The sequence below is a fragment of the Musca vetustissima genome, unplaced genomic scaffold (assembly GCF_032173495.1).
Source record: "Musca vetustissima isolate MV318-11 ecotype Yass unplaced genomic scaffold, APGP_CSIRO_Mvet_v1 utg103117, whole genome shotgun sequence".
Classification (NCBI taxonomy): Eukaryota; Metazoa; Arthropoda; class Insecta; order Diptera; family Muscidae; genus Musca; species Musca vetustissima.
In genome coordinates, this window is record NW_026883355.1 from 24,596 (window position 1) to 48,315 (window position 23,720).

A 23,720-nucleotide genomic window follows, 5' to 3' on the forward strand; every position below is an offset into this window, starting at 1 on the left:
AAAGAAGTACCTGATAACGTTTACAAAACACACGAAGAATCTGAGAGAATCGATGAAGAGAGTTTTTTGGTTAAGACAAACTAATTTTGTAGAAGTTGATTGGAATGGGATTTGTATAAAAAAGGTCGTCACATAGATTAATGTGTACAGAAATTGTTTCGATTTCAAACAGCAATCATCCATAAAAAAAACAATCCAAAAAATGCGTGCCTTTATTGTAAGTTAAAAACAAACCGAGAGTGGTAGAAAAGCGAGTACTAATAAAGCGTTTTAATTTCCTAGGTTTTATGCTTAGTGGCTGTAGCCTGTGCCGACAAATTGGGTTATAATTACCAACCCGTTGGTCAATCCAACAGTGGAACTTCTTTCGTTCGCGGAGCTGTTGGTGGTGGTAGTGCTAGCGTTGTTGCTCCCACCTATGCTCCTGTTGCTGAATTGGAAAAGGAATTCTATACATTCTCTGCCCCCGAAGGTGAATTCAATGATCCTCATGCCGCTGAACGTGTTGCTGGTAGCTTGAACAAGGGTCTTCGTGTTGTCTTCATCAAGGGACCCGAAAACAATGGTTTGGAAGATGCCGCTTTGGCTTTGGCCAAACAAGCTGCCCAACAAGAAACTGCCATCTATGTGCTCAACAAACAAACCGATCTTGGTGAATTGGCCAACAAACTTAACCAATTGGGTGCCAACAACAACCAGAAACCCGAAGTTCACTTCGTCAAGTACCGTACCCCTGAAGATGCTGCCAATGCCCAACGTGCCATCCAAAGCCAATACGATTTATTGGGTGGTCCATCTCACAGTGTTAATGGTGGTGTTGCTCCAGTTCTGAACTTTGCTTCTCAACCAGCTGTTCGTACTGCCACAGCCCAAACTCCCCAGAATGCTTATTTGCCATCATCGGTTTTCCGTCACTAAGAAGCTTAGAAATACCAAAGAAAGACTGATGTATTGTTGTTGATTAGTGTTAAAAATTAGAATTGTTAAAAAATAAAATAAAAACATTAATGTAATCAAATGCTTTGGGTTTGCATATATCTCCACGCACGATAGAAGAATTTCAACATTATATTTATATTTCAGAACTGATATCGGAATTTATAATCGGTAAATTCGAATATACAACATTCTTCATGCCCTAGGTCATTTTGCTGCGAATTTTGTATATAGACTTCGACTCTTACTTGCCGTTTTCGGAAATTAATACCTTCAAAAAATTCACCTGGACTTTTGAATCTGACAACATACCTATTTCCTGAGCTACATGAAAAAAAAAATCTTCAAACATCCACGCTTCCTGAACTGCTGGTCCTTGCAAAAATGTTCTTTAAAAAATTTAACTCGTCTCCTAAACAAATAGCATAAGTAATTATTACCAAGGGGACACAATTAAATTTAAATTGGTCAATTATATTTTGTATTCTGACAATATATTGATATGTTCTCATCGTGTATTACAAAACGTATTAAAAATATCTAAATTCCTTCAAAATAAATAACTACCTACTGACACTAAGATTGGAAAACTTGGCTGAGACTTTCAACGTTCCGAAAACGGGGTGAAAAGTTTTCCAAAAATGCTGGTCATTGAAAAAAATGTTTTTTTTTTCAATGATCTATAGGTCAGGATCTATTGAACATTGAAAACATGGTTTTAAAATCCACCCTTCCTGGCGTACTGATCCTCGAAAAGTTATTTTTTTAAATCCCGCTTCCTGAAATACAGATTCTTGAAAAGTGTAGTTTAAAAATCCACCCTTCCTGACATGCTGATCCTTGAAAAAATATTTTTTAGAAATCCACGCTTGATGATATTCTTTAAAGATCCATGCTTACTGACCTTCTGATCCTTTAAAAATTTTTTTTTAGAAATCTACGCTTCCTGAACTGCTGATCCTTGAACAAATATTCTTTAAAGATCCACGCTTTCTATCCTTCTGATCCTTAAAAATTGTTTTTTAAAGGTCCTTCTGGTTCCTTAAAACAATTTTTTTATAAATCTACGCTTCCTGATCTGCTTATCCTTGAAGGCATATTATTTAAAGTCCTTTAACAAATAAGTTTTAGAAATCCTCGCTTAGTGGCCTTCTGGTCCTTAAAAAAATATTTGTTAGAAATCTAAATATGTTTTTAGAAATCTACGCTTCCTGGCCTGCTGATCCTTGAAAAATATTCTTTAAAGATCCACGCTTTCTATCCTTCTGATCCTTAAAAAATATTTTTTAGAAATCTACGCTTCCTGTTGATCCTTGAAACAATTTGTTCTTTAAAGGTCGACGCTTAACAAATATTTCCTTTAACAAGTATTTTTTAGAAATCTACGCTTCCTGCAGATCCTTGAAAAAATTTGTTCTTTAAAGGTCTACGCTTAATAAATATTTCCTTTAACAAATATTTTTTAGAAATCTACGCTTCCTGCAGATCCTTGAAAAAATGTGTTCTTTAAAGGTCCACGCTTAACAAATATTTCCTTTAACGAATATTTTTTAGAAATCTACGCTTCCTGTCCTGCTGATCCTTGAAAAATATTCTTCAAAAATTCACGCTTTCTATCCTTCTGATACTTAAAAAATATTTTTTAGAAATCTACGCTTCCTGCTGATCCTAGAAAAAAATTTTTCTTTAAAGGTCCACGCTTACTGACCTTCTGGTTCCATAAAATTTTTTTTAGAGATCCACGCTTAGTTACCTTCTGCTGTTCGCTGAAAAAAAATATTTAAAAATTCAAGCTTGCTGACCTGCTCTTCCCTGAAAAAATATATTTATATATATTTAAAATCTAAGCCTCCTGACCTGGCGATCCCTTAAAAATATTCATCAAAAATCCAAGACTCGTGACCTGCTGATATTCTTATAAATCCAGGCTTGCTGACCTGTTCTTTCCTGAAAATATATATTTATATATATTTAAAATCCAAGCCTCCTGGCCTGCTGATCCCTGAAAAATATTTTTTTTTAAATTTAAGACTCCGAACCTTATGATCCTTAAAATTTTTTTCTTTAAAAATCCACGCTTCTTGATCTGCTGGCAGTTAAAAAAAATCTTTAAAACTTCACGCTTCTTGATCTGCTGATAGTGGAAAAAATTAAAATCCACACTTCTTGAACTGCAAATCCTTGAACAAATTTTCTACTACCTATCTACTGATTGTAAAAAAAAACACTCTTTAAAAGTCCACGCTTCGAGATCTACTGATCCCGGACAAAAATATTCTTTAAACATGCAATCTTTGAAAATCCCCACTTTGCATATACCCAATGTGGTTTGTACCTTTTGTTACAGGATTTTCTGTGGTGCAGTTTTCCCGACTAAATTTTGCGATTTTTAATATTTTTAATAACTCTTTTATTTGAATATAATTCTTAAAACACTAAAATAACAACTGTCATTATATAGTCTACCGTTTATGAAAAATCGATGATGGCAAATATGTATTATCTGGAAACTTCACAGTTCCAGATGTCGCAACTGGAGCTTCTGAAGCAAAGTTAATAACAGGAGCAACACCACCATTAAAATTCTGTGAGCTACCGCCCAATAAATCGTATTGGCTTTGGATGGCATGTTGGGCATTGACAGCATCTTCTGGGGTGCGGTATTTAACAAAATGGACTTCGGGTCGAAAGTTGTGGTTGGTGCCAAGACTATTAAGTTTATGGGCCAACTCATTAAGATCAGGTTGTTTGTTGAGTACATAGATGGCTGTTTGTTGTTGGGCAGCTTGTTTGGCCAAAGCCAAAGCGGCATTTTCCAAACTATGATTTTCAGGACCCTTGATAAAGATGACACGAACTGATTGTTTCAAAGTACTCGCTACTTGTTCAGCCAAATGTAGATCATTGAAATCATTTTCTGGTGCAGAAAATGTGTAGAATTCTTTATTCAATTCGACGGCTGGGGGAGCGGGGAATGAGGGTGTATTATACGATGGGGAACTGTATGATGGAGAACTGTAACCTCCGAATGGTACACCGCTAATACTAACTGATGGTTCATAGTTGTAACCCAAGCGACCGGCACTAGCCCAGCCAACTATGCACAAGATCTATAAAAGTGGAGATGAAAATATTAGAAAATATTCGAATCTTTAAATTCCGAATGAAATTAACTTACAATAAATGAACGCATTTTGATTCTTTGAATTTCCTTTGGTATATTTCGTTATGATATCAAGATTGTAACTATGAATTTTAATCAGAATACGACTTCTTTTTATATGAATATGAGTTTTTAGTTGGTAACCATATTTGACTTATTTGTGGCATGATATTTGAAGAACTAAGTTGTAAGTTTATTTTTGGCAACGAGATGCCATTTCGGGAATTTCTCTTGGCTTCACGTCTTGTTGATTTGCAAATACAGTGGAGCAAAACGAATACAAAGATTTTATCATTTTTAATCATTGTACTAAAAAAATACTGTAGTTAATATGAATTAATTTGAAACCGAAGAGGTATTCAACCTATCTAATTCGGTTGGAAATTCCTCTTTAACTTTTATTTTGCTCTTTAAATTTATTTTATCTGGTAAATGGTAAACTTTTTTTTATAATTCTGAAATGGGTCGTTTCTATTCAAATATATTATTGTATTGTATAGGTTTTTATATGTTTGTGAAATTCGTTTGAAATCTTTAAATTCACAACATCCATTTTATTTACTACCAGACTCCACTGTATGTCAATATTTGCATAAATCAAAAGTTGTGGGTGTCAACATCAAATAAACCTAATTTCGAATTTTGCCATTGATTTTGTGCCAAACAAACAAATATTTTGTTTTAGTTTCAGATATCATAGCCTCTGCCATATTTACATTTTATATTAATTACCATTAAAAATATAAAATAATAAAAATAATATTTTGCATATTAATTAAAATAAAAATTCCTTAGAGGGTCATCGCCAAGGCAATATATTTTATTATGACTTTATCATTGACTTTTTATAAACAAAAGACTTTTCGTAGCAATTAAACATTGACCTTTGGAAATTTTTGCTTATAAAATTGTTCATTATTATAAAAAAGAAAAATATATAAACAGATTGATAAAAAATGTTAAGATCGATCATAATATCTTCCACCAAATGCTTTAAGGTGACTAATGGGTAAACTTCATTTAACCAGGAATAAGTTATCTTATAAGAAAAAATAAGAGATTAATTTGTGTACCATGGAAACGGGAAACAAATGTATTGAAACTGTAGTTAAATGTGAATGTGTCATCTGTACACAGTCTAATGAAAAAGAAACTATATTTCAATTTGAATAGACTTCTAGAAAAATCATTCAAAAAATCACTCAATGTAATACCATACGAAAAATTCCGATTTAGTCTTTAGATATAGGGCATTTGGTATACGAAGTTCCATGTTTCCTGAAAGGCGGAAGATTATCTAGAGTGCAAACCATTGGCATATTTATAGCACATAAACTATATATATTCATGATCAGAAAATCAGTAAGGAGAGTAGTAAAGTCGAACGGGGCCGACTACATTATACCCTTCATCACTATTTGTATATTAAACAGAAGCATTCTAAAATACGTCGCATTTTTTGAAGGACAATTAACATGAAATTGGATGAACAAAAATATGTGATCTTTATCTTAATGTGAACCGACTTAGATCAATCCGTAAAAATGTCATTGGTTTCTTACAATGGGACAAAATTATGTAAATCGATTTCAAGCAAATATCAATCGGACATCCGTTGGGCTATGTCTGTATTTCTACAAAACTCAACTTCATTATTCCATGCTCAATTTTGTACGTTGTGTAAAATTTCATGTCAATCACCCAATTAAATATCTCTTATCTTTATACCCTCCACCATAGTATGGAGGGTATATTAGTTTTGTTTTTCCGTTTGTAACGCATCGACCCTATAAAGTATATATATTCTTGAACAGGGTAAAATTCTATGACGACTTAAGCATGTCCGTCTGTACGTCTGTTGTATTCACTATAGCGTCTAAACGAATTGAGATAGATCGCCAAAATTTTGCATAGAGTCGTCTTTTGTCAGCGGCAGGTCAAGTTCGAAAATGGGCTTCATCTGTCCACGTTTAGGCGTAGCTCCCATATAAGGGTACCCCCCAATTTTCGGTATTTTGGGGTTCTTGAGCGCGCTTTTCAACCGAATTCGCTGAAATTTGCTACATTGGGTCCTTATTGGGTACTAAATGTCTCCACAAAAAATAATAAATATAGGTCCACTTTTTCTGGTAGCCTCAATATAACGGCACCTTCTAATTTTCAGTATTTTTGGGATTTTGATCGTATTTTTCCGCCGAATTAGCTTTAATTTAGTATTTTGAGTTCATAATAGGTACTAAATAACCGAAAAATTATGAATATAGGTCAATTTTTACGGATAGCCCCCATATAAGGGTAACTCTAATTTTCGGTATTTTGGGTAACAAATATGGTAACAAATCTTCCTACCAAAAATTATTAATATTCGCCCCCTTTTTGGGGTAGTCCCCACATAACCCCCTTTTTATACCCTTCACCACACTGTGGTACAGGGTATTAGGTCTTTGTGCATATGTTTGTAACAGGCAAAATGAATCGAGATAGACCCATGGTTCCTTCCGTCCGTCCATGTATTTTTGAGAGCAAAGTACAGGTCGCATTTATGATCCGAATTGGATGAAATTTGGCACAGCCCACTGGTTGGGCCCAAGGAAGAACCCTTTTGAAATTGGAGAAAATCGGTTCAGATGTAGATTTAGCTCTCATATATATTTTCGTCCGATTTTAGGTAAATGGTGCACCAAAGTCCCTGAAAATCATTAGATTTGCACGAATTTTGGCATAGCGTACTAAATTAAGTTGACAATAATGTGTGCTAAATTTCGGGAAAATCGGTTCAGATTTAGATATAGTTCCCATATATAGTTTCGCCCGATTTTAAGTAAATGTTCCATCAAAGTCCCTGCAAATCTTTTTATTTGCATGAATTTTGGTATACCGTACTGAATTAAGTCTAGAATAATGTGTGCAAAGATTCGTGAAAGTCTTTCGATTTTGGTATGGCGTACTGAATTACGTCTAGAATGATGTGTGCAAAGTTTCGTGAAAATCGGATCAGATTTACAAAAACCTCCTATATATATTTTCGTCCGATTTTAAGTAAATGATGCACTAAAGACCCCTACTGAAGTTAATATAAATTAATATCTGGCAAGTTTCCTTGAAATCGGTTCAGATATAGATATAGCATAGCTTCCATGTATAATTTCCACTTATTCATGTGTATTGTACACCAAATAATCAATGGGTGTTTGATTGAGATTAAACTATAAACAGTGTGGCGTGTGTCAAGTTTGTTTCAAATCGATTTACAATATTTAGGATAGGTTGCAGAATGATATTTGTAGGGATTGATGTTAGTCGGTTTAGATATAAATAAAAATCACATATTTAAGTTCGTTCAATTTCATGTCAATGTTCCTTCGAAAATTCGACGTCTTTTAGGATATATATGTAGAATATATCCATATATATGGTCGGCCCAGTCCGACTTTACTACTTTCCTTACTGGTTTATATTAAAATAGATATCTAATTTGTTACGCATTTTTAGTTTGTTTCTAAGACTCTGTTGTAATCATTTCACCTGCAGGAAATTATCGATATAAGTTCATGTTTTCACAAATCACCCAAATAAATATATTTTTTTCAGAAAACAACCGAAGTTTCCTATCTACGTGTTGTAGTCAGGAGGGTGACATAAGCTTAGGCCTGAAATATATATTTACCCTTGTATTTGATAACAATTAAGGCAACATTCTAAGTACTGAAAATTTATTGAAAATTTAATAATAATAATTGAATAACATTTTACACAAAGTCGATAACAATACATATAACAGCAAATATTTAACACAAGTAAACCCTTTTTAAAGACGCAACACCATAGAGGGCAAGTAGGCATTCTTTGGGGAATTGACATGAGCAACAACTTCCATACTTTGAGATGCAAAATTAAGAACCGTTGCCAAACCACCATTAATATTACGCGATTGTCCACCCAACGAATCATATTGACTTTGAATGGTGTGTTGAGCATGAACGGCATCTTCAGCAGTACGATATTTAACAAAATGAACTTCAGGTTTCGGCGCAGCTCCCTTTTGAATCGCATTAAATTTGTTAGCCAATTCCCCGACATCGGTTTGTTTGTTGAGAACATAGATGGCGGTTTTTTGTTGGGCAGCTTGTTTGGCCAATGCCAAGGCGGCATTTTCCAAAGCTTTGTTCTCCGGGGTTTTTATGAAGACAACACGTAGTTTTGGTTTGGCATTTCCTAAAGCACGTTGTAATTCACTGGCATCATTGAATTCATCCTCTGGAGCGGAGAACGTATAAAATTCTGTATGGGAACCAGAACCACTTGGAATTTCATCTCTATGGGCGGGAATGGGGTTTAGTGAAGACATTGATGTCTGAACGGGTTTATAATCATAACCCATTTGACCGGCACAAACGGTTGCAATTATGGATAAGATCTGCAATGTGAACACATTATTTTAAGTTATGATATTTTAATTTATTAAAAATTAACTTACAATGATACCGCGCATTTTAGATTTTTGTTATACTACTAATTCTTAAAGTTTAAATTGGACTGTATTACGTATTGCAAATGACCATTTTTATATAAAATTTCTATCGATGATTCTTCATATCTATCATATAATAGGGACATAATTTTTCTTGTCACATTTCCCCATTTTTTTAATGTCTCAAGTATATAAAATAACCATTAATTGGTCTATAAAGCAATCAACATTGAAATGGAGCCAGCAATTAGACAGAAGCCTTGAATGCATTCAACAAAATAATTGCAGCAACCCATAGAATGTCGGAGCCACAAGTTTGATTCGAAACAATTTAATCGAAAAAATCCATTTATCATTAATAGTTTGCAATAATCGGAAATTTGTTGCGGTCAATTTGATTATCTATTGTTGTATTATGTTTAGTTAATAATCTATCGAACGTTGATGGATATGTCATCAAGAGATAAATTAATCGATTGATTTGTCTTTGGTGTTTCATTTAGTTTTTTTGTTTTACACATGCGGGTGTGTATTAGGAATTTATGTTAATGGGACAAATACATAAATCACAAAATTATTATTTTTTCGCATCCCAATATTTTGGTAAATTTAATGCACACCATTGTTAAGCAAATCAAATTGGAAAATCGTCTATATGGACGTATGTGAAGTTTTATTAAAATCCATTCAAATTTTGTTACAGCTCCCATATAGGAAAATGGTACCCCAAACTCTGAAGATTTGTTAGATTGTGAAAAAGTTTTGCTCCACTTAAAGAAATAAGTACAGATTGACGAATATGATTTTTTTTTTAAATCGGTTCAGACTAATATATAGCTTACATATATATTTCGGACCGATTTTAGGTCCCAAGAGAACAACTATTTTAATATTTTTTCTCTTGGGACAAAATTTGACGTATGTGAAGTTTCGTTGAAATCGATTCAGATCTATTTAGTAATATTTTTATAGATAAAGCTCCCATATATGTTTTCGTCCAATTTTATGTAAATCACTCTCACTTTGTCCAATTGACGTCCTTCAAACATGCAACTCCTGTTAAAATAAACATCTCTTGTATGTATCCATAGTGATGAAGGGTATCACATTGTCGGTCCCGTTCGCTGTTTGTACTTTTCTTACTAGTTATTATAGAAATTTTGGCATAATTATTATTTGGCATTTTAAGGAATGCTTCTTAATCGAACTGGCTCCATTCTCTTGCAACCAAAAATCATTTATAAAGGTCCCGACAATTAAAGGTATTTTACACGTCTAACTCGAGATGGAGAGTATGGAAAGTTCAGGCCACCCAAAAATTAACGAAGTTTTTATACCCTTCACCACACTGTGGTACAGGGTATTATGTCTTTGTGCATATGTTTGTAACAGGCAAAAGGAAACGAGATAGACACATGTTTCCTTTTGAGAATATGCATAAATCGATTTATGCATGTCCATCCGTCCGTCTGTCTGTGTGTCCATGTTAAATTGTAAACAAATTACAGGTCGCATTTATGATCCGAATTGGATGAAATTTGGGATAAGTCACTTATTCGGCCCAAGGACGAACCCTATTGAAATTGGGAAAAATCGGTTCAGATTTAGATATAGCTCCCATATATATTTAACCGATTTAATGTAAACGGTCCCTATATATCTTTCGATTTGCACGAAATTTGGTACAGCCTAATCATTTAGGTCTAGAATGATGTCTGCCAAGTTTCGTGAAAATCGGTCCAGATTTAGATATAGCTCCCATATATAGTTTCGTCCGATTTCATGTAAATGGTGCACCAAAGTCCCTATATATATTTCAATTTGCACGAAATTTGGCACAACGTACTGAATTGAATCTAGAGTGACGTGTGCCAAGTTTCGAGAAAATCGGTTCAGATTTAGATATAGCTCCCATATATATTTTCGTCCGATTTTATGTAAATGGTGCCCCAAAGTCCCTATATATCTTTCGATTTACACGAAATTTGGCACAACGTACTGAATTGAGCCTAGAGTGATGTGTGCCAAGTTTCGAGAAAATCGGTTCAGATTTACATATAGCTCCCATATATATTTTCGTCCGATTTCATGCCACAAAGTGCCCCAAAGTCTCTATATATCTTTCGATTTGCACGAAATTTGGCACAACGTACTGAATTGAGCCTAGAGTGATGTGTGCCAAGTTTCGAGAAAATCGGTCCAGATTTAGATATAGCTCCCATATATAGTTTCGTCCGATTTCATGTAAATGGTGCACCAAAGTCGCTATATATCTTTCGATTTGCACGAAATTTGGCATAACGTACTGAATTGAGCCTAGAGTGATGTCAGCCTTGTTTCGTGAAAATCGGTCCAGATTTAGATATAGCTCCCTTTTATTATAGATTGATTTTAAGTAATTAACGCACCAAGGAGCCAATAGGAACAAAACGTTCTGAAATTAGTATAACCTAACCTGTGAAAAGTTTGTTTAAAATCGCTTAATATTTGGATAGAGCTTCCATATGCAGTGGTAGTCACAGAATTAAAACATTTACTGTGGAAAACATTTTTGATCAGCCCTCGATTCGTTTGAAATATTTTTAAAAAAGCTCGTTAATTGAGTTAAATTATGTAAACTAAGCACTGTTAGAATCATTTGCAGATAAAAAGTTCTGAAAAAAATCTGTACAATCTATCAAAATTGCCAAGAATGTGTACAGTACACCTAACATTCAGAAAACACCATTATTATAGAAAATAAAAGTCCGAATGCACCAGAAATTGCTAGAATTAGTAGAACACAATAAATTATTCTCAAAATAAATAAATATTTGAAATAAAAACGCAGGAAATGGGAATTAACCTAAAGGAACGATTCAACTTCGATAGCCTTTATTGAAGAAGGCCAGCATATTTTTGCAGCATGTTGGAAAATATCGATCGATATTGGCATTTATTATATCAAAACGATTGTTCGAGTAGTAGAGAATATATTTTATCAAAAAATATATCAGTCACAACAGAACGAACAATCGATTTGACGAGTAATAAATGCCAATATCGATCGATATTTTCTCACATACTGCAAAAATATTCTAGCCTTCTTCAGTAAAGGCTATCCAATTTGAATCGTTCCTTTAGGTTTATTCCCATTTTTTGAGTTTTTATTTCAAATATTTATTTATTTTGAAAATTATTAATTGTTTTTTACTAATTCTAGCAATTTCTGGTGCATTCGGACTTTTATTTTCTATAATAAGGGTGTTTTCTGAATGTTATGTGTACTGTACAAATTTTTGGCAATTTTGATAGATTTACAGATTTTTTTCAGAAATAGTTATCTGTAAATGATTCTAACAGTGCTTAGTTTACATAATTTAACTAAATTAAAGAGCTTTTTTAAAAATATTTTCAAAAAATGCAGTAAAGTAAAAAGTCACACAATGTTTTAATTATATGGTCACTTCAAAGTCGATGTATTTTCATAAAAACCGTTATTTATGGAAAAATTGCATGCAATAATTTTCTATTTTCACACTAAATCTCTTAATTGCAGTATATCGAAGTGTTCTGAATTAAAAAATTTTCAAAAATACTTCAATCGAATCGAGGACTGATCAAAAAAAGTTTACCACAGTGAATGTTTTAATTCTGTGACCACCACTGTATATTTTCGCCCGATTTTAAGTAAATTGTGCATCAAACTCCTCATGTGAGTCAGATTGACATCAAAGTTTGCACAACGTACAAAGTTGAGCATAGAATTACGTAGTTGTGTTTCTATTTATATTTGTTTGAAGTCGATTTACATACTTTATGTATACATACTTTAGATAAAAATCACATATTTTATTTCATCCATTAACATGAATAGTCCTGTTTAATATACCCATAGTGGTGAAGGGTATCATATAGTCGGCCCCGTCCGACTTTACTACTTTCCTTACTGGTTCTAGTTTTTGTTTTTGCTTATATCTATGCTTCATGAATCGCCTAAATCACCAAGTCAATGTTTAGGATTTGAAAGTCAATTAAAGGCATCCTTCAGCAATAGATTCTTTGTCGATTTATGCATGTCCGTCTGACAGACCATGTATTAATAAACGAGGTAAAGGTCCATTTGTTTAAATCATTTAATGATAAATGTATATCGAATTTCAGGCAAAATTTGGTACCAAATACCCACATTAATTGGGATAGGTCATTGCTGACAAGATTATAACCTACAATAGAAAACTAAATTTAAGTAATATATTATCTTCTACAATAAAAACTAATTACAAATACAAAATTATATATATTGTATATATTTTTTTTAATTTTTTATATTCTTGTTTCATGCACTCTGAACGATATCTGGTTATTTTAATTTATTTAAATGACCGTTTATTTGTTGTGTCCGGTATCTTCTCCTAGACGTTGCTGACGTCAATAGAACCTATCATAGTCATTAATCACCAGAGCAAGCAAGTTATGTGGTATGTAACATGTTTTTCATTAACTTATCGAACGTTACGTATGCTGTTATATGCTATAGGTTCATCACAAACTCGTTTTAAATGTATCTTAATTGAGATATTCGGAAGTATTTATCTAATGTACACAAACATTTTAGCACCCACTCTTGTATTTTAAATTAGGTTATTTATTAATTAAATCTACCTGTTGATCATAGAAGATGCATGTAGAAATCAGGTAAAGACAACGGTCAAAAAGTGGGGGAAATAAAACATACAATTGAAATTAAAAAAAATTGGCTAACAAATTTAATGCGATTCAAAATGGAGCTGCACCGAAACCTGAAGTTCATTTTGTTAAATATCGTATCGCTGAAGATGCCGTTCATGCTCAACACACCATTTAAAGTCAATATGATTCGTTGGGTGGACAATCGCGTAATATTAATGGTGGTTTAGCAACGGTTCTTAATTTTGCATCTCAAAGTATGGAAGTTGTGGCTCATGTTAATTCCCCAAAGAATGCTTACTTGCCCTCTATGGTGTTACGTCTTTAAAAAGGGTTTACTTGTGTTAAATATTTTCTGTTATATGTACGATGTTATTGTTTAATAAATTGTTACTTTGTGAAAAATGTTTTAAAATAAATTTTCAATTTGAATTTAGAATTTTGCCTTAATTTTTATCAAATACAAGGACAACTATATATATCAGGCCTAAGCTTATGTCACCCTCCTGATTACAAATGAAAACAAGTGAAAAAGCATTAAGTTCGGCCGGGCCGAACTTTGGATACCCTCCACCATATATATAATGACAGGTACTAGAAATTAAAATATAGGGAACATACCAAAAAGTGGACCTATACCGACATTTCTAAAAACGGATTATATAAACCAAAATGTAAATATTAATATTAATTTCAGAAAGTTTTAATGGATAATTATACACTCAGCCTTATGGCTAATGAGGGTGTACATATACACTTTAACACGGTGAAAATGTGCCTCATCGAAATATTGGTTCTAGACCACATGTTTCGTATCAGAAAATTTAGATTTCATCCAAACTTTGCCCATCTTTTTATTTCTTTTAAATTTAGTTCAAATTCGAAGATGGGGAATATCGGTCCACTCCTTCTGGAACCTCCACACAGGGGCTAGGTCTAAATGCGGCTATAGTTCATTATCGAACCTTACGTTCTAATTGTTTATCTCGCTATCCTCCGCAGGTGAAATGATTACAACAGAGTCTTAGAAACAAACTAAAAATGCGTAACAAATTAGATATATATTTTAATATAAACCAGTAAGGAAAGTAGTAAAGTCGGACGGGGCCGACTATATGATACCCTTCACCACTTTGGGTATATTCAACAGATGAATCCTAACAGACGTCGCATTTTTAAAGGAATGAAATTGGATCCATAAACATTTCGTTCTGCAACCGATACTAAATTTTTATTTGGTCAGTCCGTTCATATATTCGAATATTCATCGATGGAAGGATTACAGCCTTCCAATTTTACTTCGTCCCTGTATTAACAGAAAACTATGACCAAACTAAAATTCTAGATTTTTTCCAAGATTGTTTTAGCCAAAATCACCGGCTATTATTTCGGTTTACGTTTATGATTTCGACTTATATGTATGAGTTACTACTGATCGTAATATGACAACATTTACCACCACATTTTCTTATTTGCTCTAATATTAAAAGAATATTGATTTATTTAAAGAATTTCTTTATTAACTAAAACTAAACAACGTTCAACAATAATAACATGTCTTTGGTATTCAACTCTCTCTTAGTTTTAGCGACGGAAAACCGATGTTGGAAGGTAAGCATTTTTGGGCACCTGTGGTGCAGCAGTACCAACTGTTGAATGAGCCGAAGCAAAGTTAAGAACAGGAGCAACACCACCATTAATGCTATGCGAATTGCCAGCCAGCGAATCGTATTGGCTTTGAATGACACGTTGAGCATTGACAGCATCTTCTTGAGTACGATATTTGACAAAGTGAACTTCGGGTTTCAGGTTGTTGCCGGTATTGATGCTGTTCAGTTTAGTGGCCAATTCACCAATGTCGGTTTGTTTGTTCAAAACATAGATGGCAGTTTCTTGTTGGGCAGCTTGCTTGGCCAATGCAAGAGCGGCATTTTCCAAGCCTTGATTTTCGGGACCCTTAATGAAGATTACACGAAGACCCTTCTTAACTCCCTCAGCAACACGTTGAGCTGCGTCATGATCGACAAATTCACTTTCGGGAGCAGCGAAAGAAAAGAATTCCTTTTCGTATTCAACAATTGGTGTAGGATCATAGGTTACAGCAGGGGCAACAATACCTACACCTACACCTGATGTGAGGTCTATATCCGTATGGGGAACGGGTTGATAGTTGTAACCCAATTTATCCGCACATGCCACAGCCACCAAACATAACACCTTCAAAAGGAAACAAAGAGTATTGTTATGAAAATAATCCTTGATTCTCAAATCTTCTGACTTTAAAACTTACAATGAATGAACGCATTTTGGGATTTGTGTGTGTGTTTTTTTTTAAATTTACTACTTGAAGCGAAAAGCTATTCTGATACCGTTCATCAATGTAACAGCCTCTTTTATTTATACTGAAATAAAACGTTGTGATTTAATGATGGCATACAAACTTGCATTTGCTCGGATGAAGAATGACCTGTATGACAAGCTAAAAGTCGTAAAATATATAATTATCAACACAGCTGGTGGAATTATGTATTTGCCACCACATAATTTAAAGCCCTAACATGTTTGGACACATTTCGTAAGGCGGCATGCATATTTTATCATCTCCCCATTGGTAAACGTTGTAAATTTTGTCATAACTGATTTATGTAAAACGAAGTATGAAACGACTATAGAAAAGTGTAGCCGACCATGTGCCTACCTACACCAGAAGCTTTGGAATTTAAGTTCGTAATGGTCATATCAAATTTCTTGCTATATGAAAAACCTTTTGGGAAGATTGAGTTTCGTACATGGTTGGAGAAAAATTAAATGCTTAATATATCCTCGGCAAACTCAGTACAATATTTTGTTTCTTTAATACAAACCCCAGATTTCATATAGAAACATTTTCATAGGCCCACAGGATCGAAATTCTTAAAGAGAAACAAATAGTACGGAGGTATTTTGAGAGAGCTTTTGAAAATTAAATGTTTAAGGGGTTTTTGGAGGGCTAACATGTTTTTGCAGAACAATTTAGATATAGGTCCATGTCTCGATATATCCCCCTCCTATATTTCCGATTTTAGATAACTGGTGCGCCAGATCCCTGTAAATCTTTCGATTTGCACGAATTTTTGCACAACGTACTGAATTAAGTCTAGAATGATGTGCGCTATGTTTCGTGAAAATCGGTTCAGATTTAGATATAGCTCCCATATATATCTTCGTCCGATTTGTGGTAAATGGTGACCAAAGTCCCTATATATCTTTCGATTTGCACGAAATGAGGTATAGCCTATTGAATTAGGTCTATAATGATGTATGCTATGTTTCGTGAAAATCGGTTCAGATTTAGATATAGCTCCCATATATAGTTTCGTCCGATATTAGGTAAATGGTACACCCAAGTCTCTTAAAATCATTCGATTTGCACGAATTTTGGCATAGCGTATTGAATTAAGTCTAGAATGATGTGTACACCTCCTATATATATTTTCGTCTGATTTTAAGTAAATTGTGCACTGAAGATCCACAGCTAGGCCGATTGACACAACGTACTAAAATTAATATAAATTAATCTCTGGCAAGTTTGCTTCAAATCGGTTCAGATATAGATATATTGTAGCTTCCATATATAATTTCGACTTATTTATGCTTATTGTACACCAATTAATCAATAGGTATCTGATTGAGATTAAAATTTAAACAGTGTAGCATACCGAATAGCGTATGTCAAGTTTGCTTTAAATCGATTTACACAAATCTGTCCCATTGTGCACAAACGACTCTAAACTTGTCCAAATGAAATGAAATTTTGCATAGGTTCAAGAAAGACCTAAAAATCACATATTTAAGTTCGTTCAATTTCATTTCAAAATTGCTTCAAAAATGCGACGTCTTTTCGGATACATATGTAGAATATACCCAAAATGGTGAAGGGTATCATATAGTCGGCCCAGTCCGACTTTACTACTTTCCTTACTGGTTTATTTTCGGTACGTTGAAGTTCATAGCCAAGTTTTCCAACTTAAGAGTCTGAAATTTGCATCTTAATCGAAGTATACAAAACAGTCCCGATCCACTTACAAAATTTTAAATATGTACAATACGGTGATGGGTACATAATGTTGTGCAGCCCCAAAAGTTTGTAACGCCGCGAAATATTGTTCCTAGACCCACCTTTAATTATACCGATCATATCTCATATCTCGACTAGCGGAATCGATCTAGACATGTGTGTCCGTTCGTCTGTCCATTATAATTTGTAAACACGATACAAGCCACAGTTATGGACCAATCTTCACGAAATTTGGCATGTAGCATGGGTTATGGCCAATGAAGACCCCTATTGCTTTTGGTAAAGATCGGGATCGGGCCTAAGAATAAGCATGCCTGTTATGATAAAGATCGGTCAATATTTAGCGGGTCAAATGGACCCTGACTTTTGTGTGAAAAATTACAAAATTTTTATTCTGGGGTATATACTTGCTCCTGAAGGATATATACTCGAGATGTTGATAGTTGTTGACCTTCCAAGATGAGTTGTTGATCTTCAAATTGATACCAATTATATCGATGTATGTACTCCGATGCGGGAGTTATACGTAATTAAGTAAAGGTGACTATGTGCTTATTATTACTATTACTCCATTAGAGGACAGAAATGTCGCACTGATCGCTTTGAAATTGTACATGAAGTTCCGATTATGGTCAAAGACGACGCTTATAGTTTTCGGTGAAGTTGAGATTTCATTCAGGGGGTGCAATGAACCGAAGATTTTAAAATTCACTTCAAGAAAAAAACATTTTGGAAAATATGTAAGACTTAGAAAAAGGGGAGTTGTTGATCTATAATCGGTAAAAAGGGTGCAAATATCACGACATATTGCCCAGGCTCAGAATATAGAACCGCCGAAAGTGTGCTTTTCGTGGTAGTTGTGTAGGGCATCATATGGTAAGCCCCGTCCGACTATACTGCTCCGCTCACTGGTTTTATCATGAAATCGGCAGAATTTAAAAAAAAAAAAATTATAAAAATGAAGAAAATTAAGAACTGTTGGATAATTTCGAAATCTGTTGGATAATGAAATCTATTACATAAAATCGAAAAAATGTAGGAGCTATATGGATTTTCAGCAATTTCGTCCTTATATGTGTGGAACTATATTATTGCCACTTAAACATTACGGTAAATCTACACATCGTTAAGGGGACCAGCCATTTCAAAATAAATTTTGGTTTTGTCATTTAATTCGAACCTACACTAATTGAAGAATGCCCCTTTAAAATTTCAAGTGAAAATCTCAAAGGGTCATGTCCCTTCAAGTTACAAACGCATCGATGAATACAAGACACTTCTATCCACATGGGAGGCTAAGTGTTAAAAATGCATAAATAAATCGAACGCATTTCTTTGTTTTTTAAATAATAAAAAAAAAACAACAACAACAAAATCACATAAAATTTGTGGAACACCTAAATAGCGTAAAAATAAGTCTTTTGCATAAAAATCTTCTTCAAAATGAGTTATTTTTAGACTATTGTAAAGCCACCCATTTGGTTTAACCCATTTTGGAAATTACGATTTTGTATTGTTGTTGTACCTTGCTTTTTAAGTGTCTCTCTCTGGTATGTGGGTCAATATAAGTTTATTGAACTTTCGAAATTTATGTGATCAAACAAGAATTTGGAATTCGGAAATTGAAATGTTATTATGTTTGTCGGTATTTGTCGTAAACAGCAGCATCGGCAACAGGTAGTCTTTGTAGTGTGGCGCCAACCTAACTTAACGGCAAGGTTAGCTACGAAAAGATTTCTTGGTTATTTTGTTTTTGTATGTCTGTCTCTTCTTCTTTCGGCCAAGAATATAGGTGGTTTTTGTTTCACTTTCGTTCTCGTTCAATAATGCTAATGATGCTGGCTGGTTCTTTAACACTAACATTAATTTATAATAATCGTTAATTAAGTCTTCTTTTGTGTTGTGGATATTAGATTTAAGATAATCGTTAGAATAAAAATCTAAATTTATACGATTATGAAATGTGTTCCGTGTGTGTTGATACAGGTAATTCCCTAGAAGAATACTATGACTTTTCTAAGCTGAAAAAATCTGCTACTTTTTATAAAGATAAAAATCCCATAAAATCTGCAGATAGCGTTAAATAGCGTGAAAATACGTCTTTTGCAATAAAAATGTGTTATAAAATGTACATGTTGTTTTTTATGAATAAATTATGAATACAACGAATCTTTGTAGGGTACACACAGTTTTAGAGGGTGTTATAAATTTTTTAGCACTAATAGTTTGTTGCATTACGAAATATTAGTCCTATACTTACCTCTTAGTATACCAATACCTATATATTTTACTTTCATGCCAAAGTTCTTCTGAAAGATGACTTCTTTTAGGCTACATATGTAGAATATACGCAAAGTTGTGATGGGTATTATATAGTCGGCCCAGTCCGACTTTACTACTTTCCTTACTGGTTTTCGTTTCAAAAAATCATTATTTTATTTTCCTTTAATTTAAACCTATAAATACGCAAGAATATCTCGTTAAAATTTCAAGTGTGTAAACGACAGTTGGCAGTGAGAGCGTTTCTCAACACTTTAATCTGTTTTTCCCGAAACAATGTTCTTACGATTGGCGGGCATGATAACTCAAAAACCATAAATCCAATCGAAATTTTTACACTTTTTCTGGACCTACATAACTATCGTATGTGATAGGATAAATCCAATTGTTCAATATCTTCTCTATTTCCAGCTTGGTTTTTGGTCGAAAATTGGTAATTTTCGAAAAAATAATGTTCCTAGCTACACCATTTAGCTAATTTTGAGGGAAGTCAACAACCTAAGTTCATACCGGAGCCAGATATATGTGCTATTTCTAATTGCGTTGCAATTCTGATGAATGAATGAATTTTGATTTCCACAACAACAACATTTTGCCAACCCTTTTCTTTCTTTCTTTGGAATACGGAAATTTAATTAAATGGAACCAAGTAGCTGATGTATGAAATATTATACGAGTGGGTCTATAAATTCCGTTTTCAGATTCAAAGAAGTAGATCGACAAATAGAAAGGAGTTTTTACCAAATCGAATATTCCGTTAAGGTATTTACAACTAAGTACAACAAAATATAAGCCCTTATAGTTTTAGCAAAAATATTAGATTGTATAAAGTTTGGACCAAAACGGATATTACTTTCGCGGTATATTATAAATTTTGCAAATCAGCAAAATATTAAAAATTTGTAGGGTAGGTACTAGAAGGGTTGATTTTCTCCAACTCCGAACATGTTTTAGGTTTGGAAGAAACGATACGCATTTGTCTTACAATAAAAAAACAGTAAGGAAAGTAGTAAACTCCGACTTGCCCGACTATATGATACTCTTCACCATTTTGGGTATATTCTACATATATTGGGTCTCATGCATAAAAAAGAGTAAAAGCGATTAGTTGAGTAAAGTAAGCAACTGCTCGTTAGTTGAGTTAGATCGAACAGCAACAGCTTTTGCTCAATTTCGTATGCATAAAAATGAGTTCGAACCAATTGCAATTACTTGAGCAAATTGAGATCAAACTTCTAATTGTTATTGAAGTGCAAATATGTTGGCAAGTGGAAGTGAATTAGAAGTAGTGGTAAATACTAATTTTGTTTTTGCAAAATAGTCAGGCTGAATCCCAGTTTGTTGTTTTTATAAAAAACAACTATTTATTAGTGGGGAATGTATGGCATTGTTTGCCGAGGGGTAAGGCAGGGAAGACTATAGTTTCGGATCACGCCACTGATCCTCATCAGTTCCCTTAGTTTTTTGTTGGGATATTCTCCCCAGAAGCTATTGCTTCTATACAAAAAACCTTTCATACCCAAATGTCTCTTGTAACAAAGCGAAGTACTTAGCTGACCAACGACATAAACTGCATGAGAATTTCGCTGGAGCCTCACTTCGAGGTTAACAAGGCATTTACAAACAATACCACACCTTTCCCACTGTTGTGTGTTGTCACATCGCGACAAATGCACACAACGACTTTGTTGGTGTTGCTAGTATACAGCAACAAACCAAACAGTTCAACCGTGCCTGCGTCTACAACTTCAGTAGTGTTGGCGGTTTATTTGGGATACCATTTGTATTTTGTTTTTGCAAAATAGTCAGGCTGAATCCCAGTTTGTTGTTTTTATAAAAAACAACTATTTATTAGTGGGGAATGTATGGCATTGTTTGCCGAGGGGTAAGGCAGGGAAGACTATAGTTTCGGATCACGCCACTGATCCTCATCAGTTCCCTTAGTTTTTTGTTGGGATATTCTCCCCAGAAGCTATTGCTTCTATACAAAAAACCTTTCATACCCAAATGTCTCTTGTAACAAAGCGAAGTACTTAGCTGACCAACGACATAAACTGCATGAGAATTTCGCTGGAGCCTCACTTCGAGGTTAACAAGGCATTTACAAACAATACCACACCTTTCCCACTGTTGTGTGTTGTCACATCGCGACAAATGCACACAACGACTTTGTTGGTGTTGCTAGTATACAGCAACAAACCAAACAGTTCAACCGTGCCTGCGTCTACAACTTCAGTAGTGTTGGCGGTTTATTTGGGATACCATTTGTATTTTGTTTTTGCAAAATAGTCAGGCTGAATCCCAGTTTGTTGTTTTTATAAAAAACAACTATTTATTAGTGGGGAATGTATGGCATTGTTTGCCGAGGGGTAAGGCAGGGAAGACTATAGTTTCGGATCCAGCGAAATTCTCATGCAGTTTATGTCGTTGGTCAGCTAAGTACTTCGCTTTGTTACAAGAGACATTTGGGTATGAAAGGTTTTTTGTATAGAAGCAATAGCTTCTGGGAGAATATCCCAACAAAAAACTAAGGGAACTGATGAGGATCAGTGGCGTGATCCGAAACTATAGTCTTCCCTGCCTTACCCCTCGGCAAACAATGCCATACATTCCCCACTAATAAATAGTTGTTTTTTATAAAAACAACAAACTGGGATTCAGCCTGACTATTTTGCAAAAACAAAATACAAATGGTATCCCAAATAAACCGCCAACACTACTGAAGTTGTAGACGCAGGCACGGTTGAACTGTTTGGTTTGTTGCTGTATACTAGCAACACCAACAAAGTCGTTGTGTGCATTTGTCGCGATGTGACAACACACAACAGTGGGAAAGGTGTGGTATTGTTTGTAAATGCCTTGTTAACCTCGAAGTGAGGCTCCAGCGAAATTCTCATGCAGTTTATGTCGTTGGTCAGCTAAGTACTTCGCTTTGTTACAAGAGACATTTGGGTATGAAAGGTTTTTTGTATAGAAGCAATAGCTTCTGGGGAGAATATCCCAACAAAAAACTAAGGGAACTGATGAGGATCAGTGGCGTGATCCGAAACTATAGTCTTCCCTGCCTTACCCCTCGGCAAACAATGCCATACATTCCCCACTAATAAATAGTTGTTTTTTATAAAAACAACAAACTGGGATTCAGCCTGACTATTTTGCAAAAACAAAATACAAATGGTATCCCAAATAAACCGCCAACACTACTGAAGTTGTAGACGCAGGCACGGTTGAACTGTTTGGTTTGTTGCTGTATACTAGCAACACCAACAAAGTCGTTGTGTGCATTTGTCGCGATGTGACAACACACAACAGTGGGAAAGGTGTGGTATTGTTTGTAAATGCCTTGTTAACCTCGAAGTGAGGCTCCAGCGAAATTCTCATGCAGTTTATGTCGTTGGTCAGCTAAGTACTTCGCTTTGTTACAAGAGACATTTGGGTATGAAAGGTTTTTTGTATAGAAGCAATAGCTTCTGGGGAGAATATCCCAACAAAAAACTAAGGGAACTGATGAGGATCAGTGGCGTGATCCGAAACTATAGTCTTCCCTGCCTTACCCCTCGGCAAACAATGCCATACATTCCCCACTAATAAATAGTTGTTTTTTATAAAAACAACAAACTGGGATTCAGCCTGACTATTTTGCAAAAACAAAATACAAATGGTATCCCAAATAAACCGCCAACACTACTGGTAAATACTAATAATAAAATAGAAAATGCCGATATATCTACACTTTTAGTACAAAAAATGAACGAAAATAAATATTTGATTGAAAAATGCAGTTACTAAACATTAAAAAGAAACAATAAAAACATGTGTCAAAGAAATGAAGCAAATATTTCGAATAGAAATAACGGGAAAAATATAATAAAAAAACAGTGAGCGGAGCAGTAGTCGGACGGGGCCGACTATATGATCTACACAACTTCCACGAAAATCTAACTTTGTGTGGTTCTTTATTCTGAGCTTGGGGAATATTTCGAGGTATATTTCTCTTGACCGACTACAGCCCTTCTAATTATTGTACAGCACTCCACATTCCCCTCACCGTGCCTTGATCGACTCGAAAAAAACACAAAAAGTTTTCGGTCTACTTCATGCCAATATTTTTATCTGATCATCATCGAAAATTATATGCGTTGTAC

General features: G+C 34.3%; 4 protein-coding genes across 4 annotated transcripts; 1 reads left to right on the plus strand and 3 right to left on the minus strand.

Moving 5' to 3' along the window:
• The first annotated feature begins 202 nt into the window (after positions 1-202).
• On the plus strand, positions 203-918 carry LOC133330220 (uncharacterized). Its single transcript, XM_061538684.1, has 2 exons — positions 203-217; positions 283-918. Exons 1-2 carry the CDS (start codon positions 203-205, stop codon positions 916-918), a joined length of 651 nt encoding a protein of 216 aa, XP_061394668.1.
• Positions 919-3,398: 2,480 nt separating this feature from the next.
• On the minus strand, positions 3,399-4,129 carry LOC133330221 (uncharacterized). Its single transcript, XM_061538685.1, has 2 exons — positions 4,115-4,129; positions 3,399-4,046 (listed from the first exon to the last, which is right to left on the minus strand). Exons 1-2 carry the CDS (start codon positions 4,127-4,129, stop codon positions 3,399-3,401), a joined length of 663 nt encoding a protein of 220 aa, XP_061394669.1.
• Positions 4,130-7,907: 3,778 nt separating this feature from the next.
• LOC133330222 (uncharacterized) lies at positions 7,908-8,591 on the minus strand. The gene is made up of 2 exons (XM_061538686.1): positions 8,577-8,591; positions 7,908-8,516 (listed from the first exon to the last, which is right to left on the minus strand). Exons 1-2 carry the CDS (start codon positions 8,589-8,591, stop codon positions 7,908-7,910), a joined length of 624 nt encoding a protein of 207 aa, XP_061394670.1.
• Positions 8,592-14,822: 6,231 nt separating this feature from the next.
• Positions 14,823-15,543, minus strand: LOC133330224 (uncharacterized). Its single transcript, XM_061538687.1, has 2 exons — positions 15,529-15,543; positions 14,823-15,455 (listed from the first exon to the last, which is right to left on the minus strand). Exons 1-2 carry the CDS (start codon positions 15,541-15,543, stop codon positions 14,823-14,825), a joined length of 648 nt encoding a protein of 215 aa, XP_061394671.1.
• Positions 15,544-23,720: the final 8,177 nt, after the last annotated feature.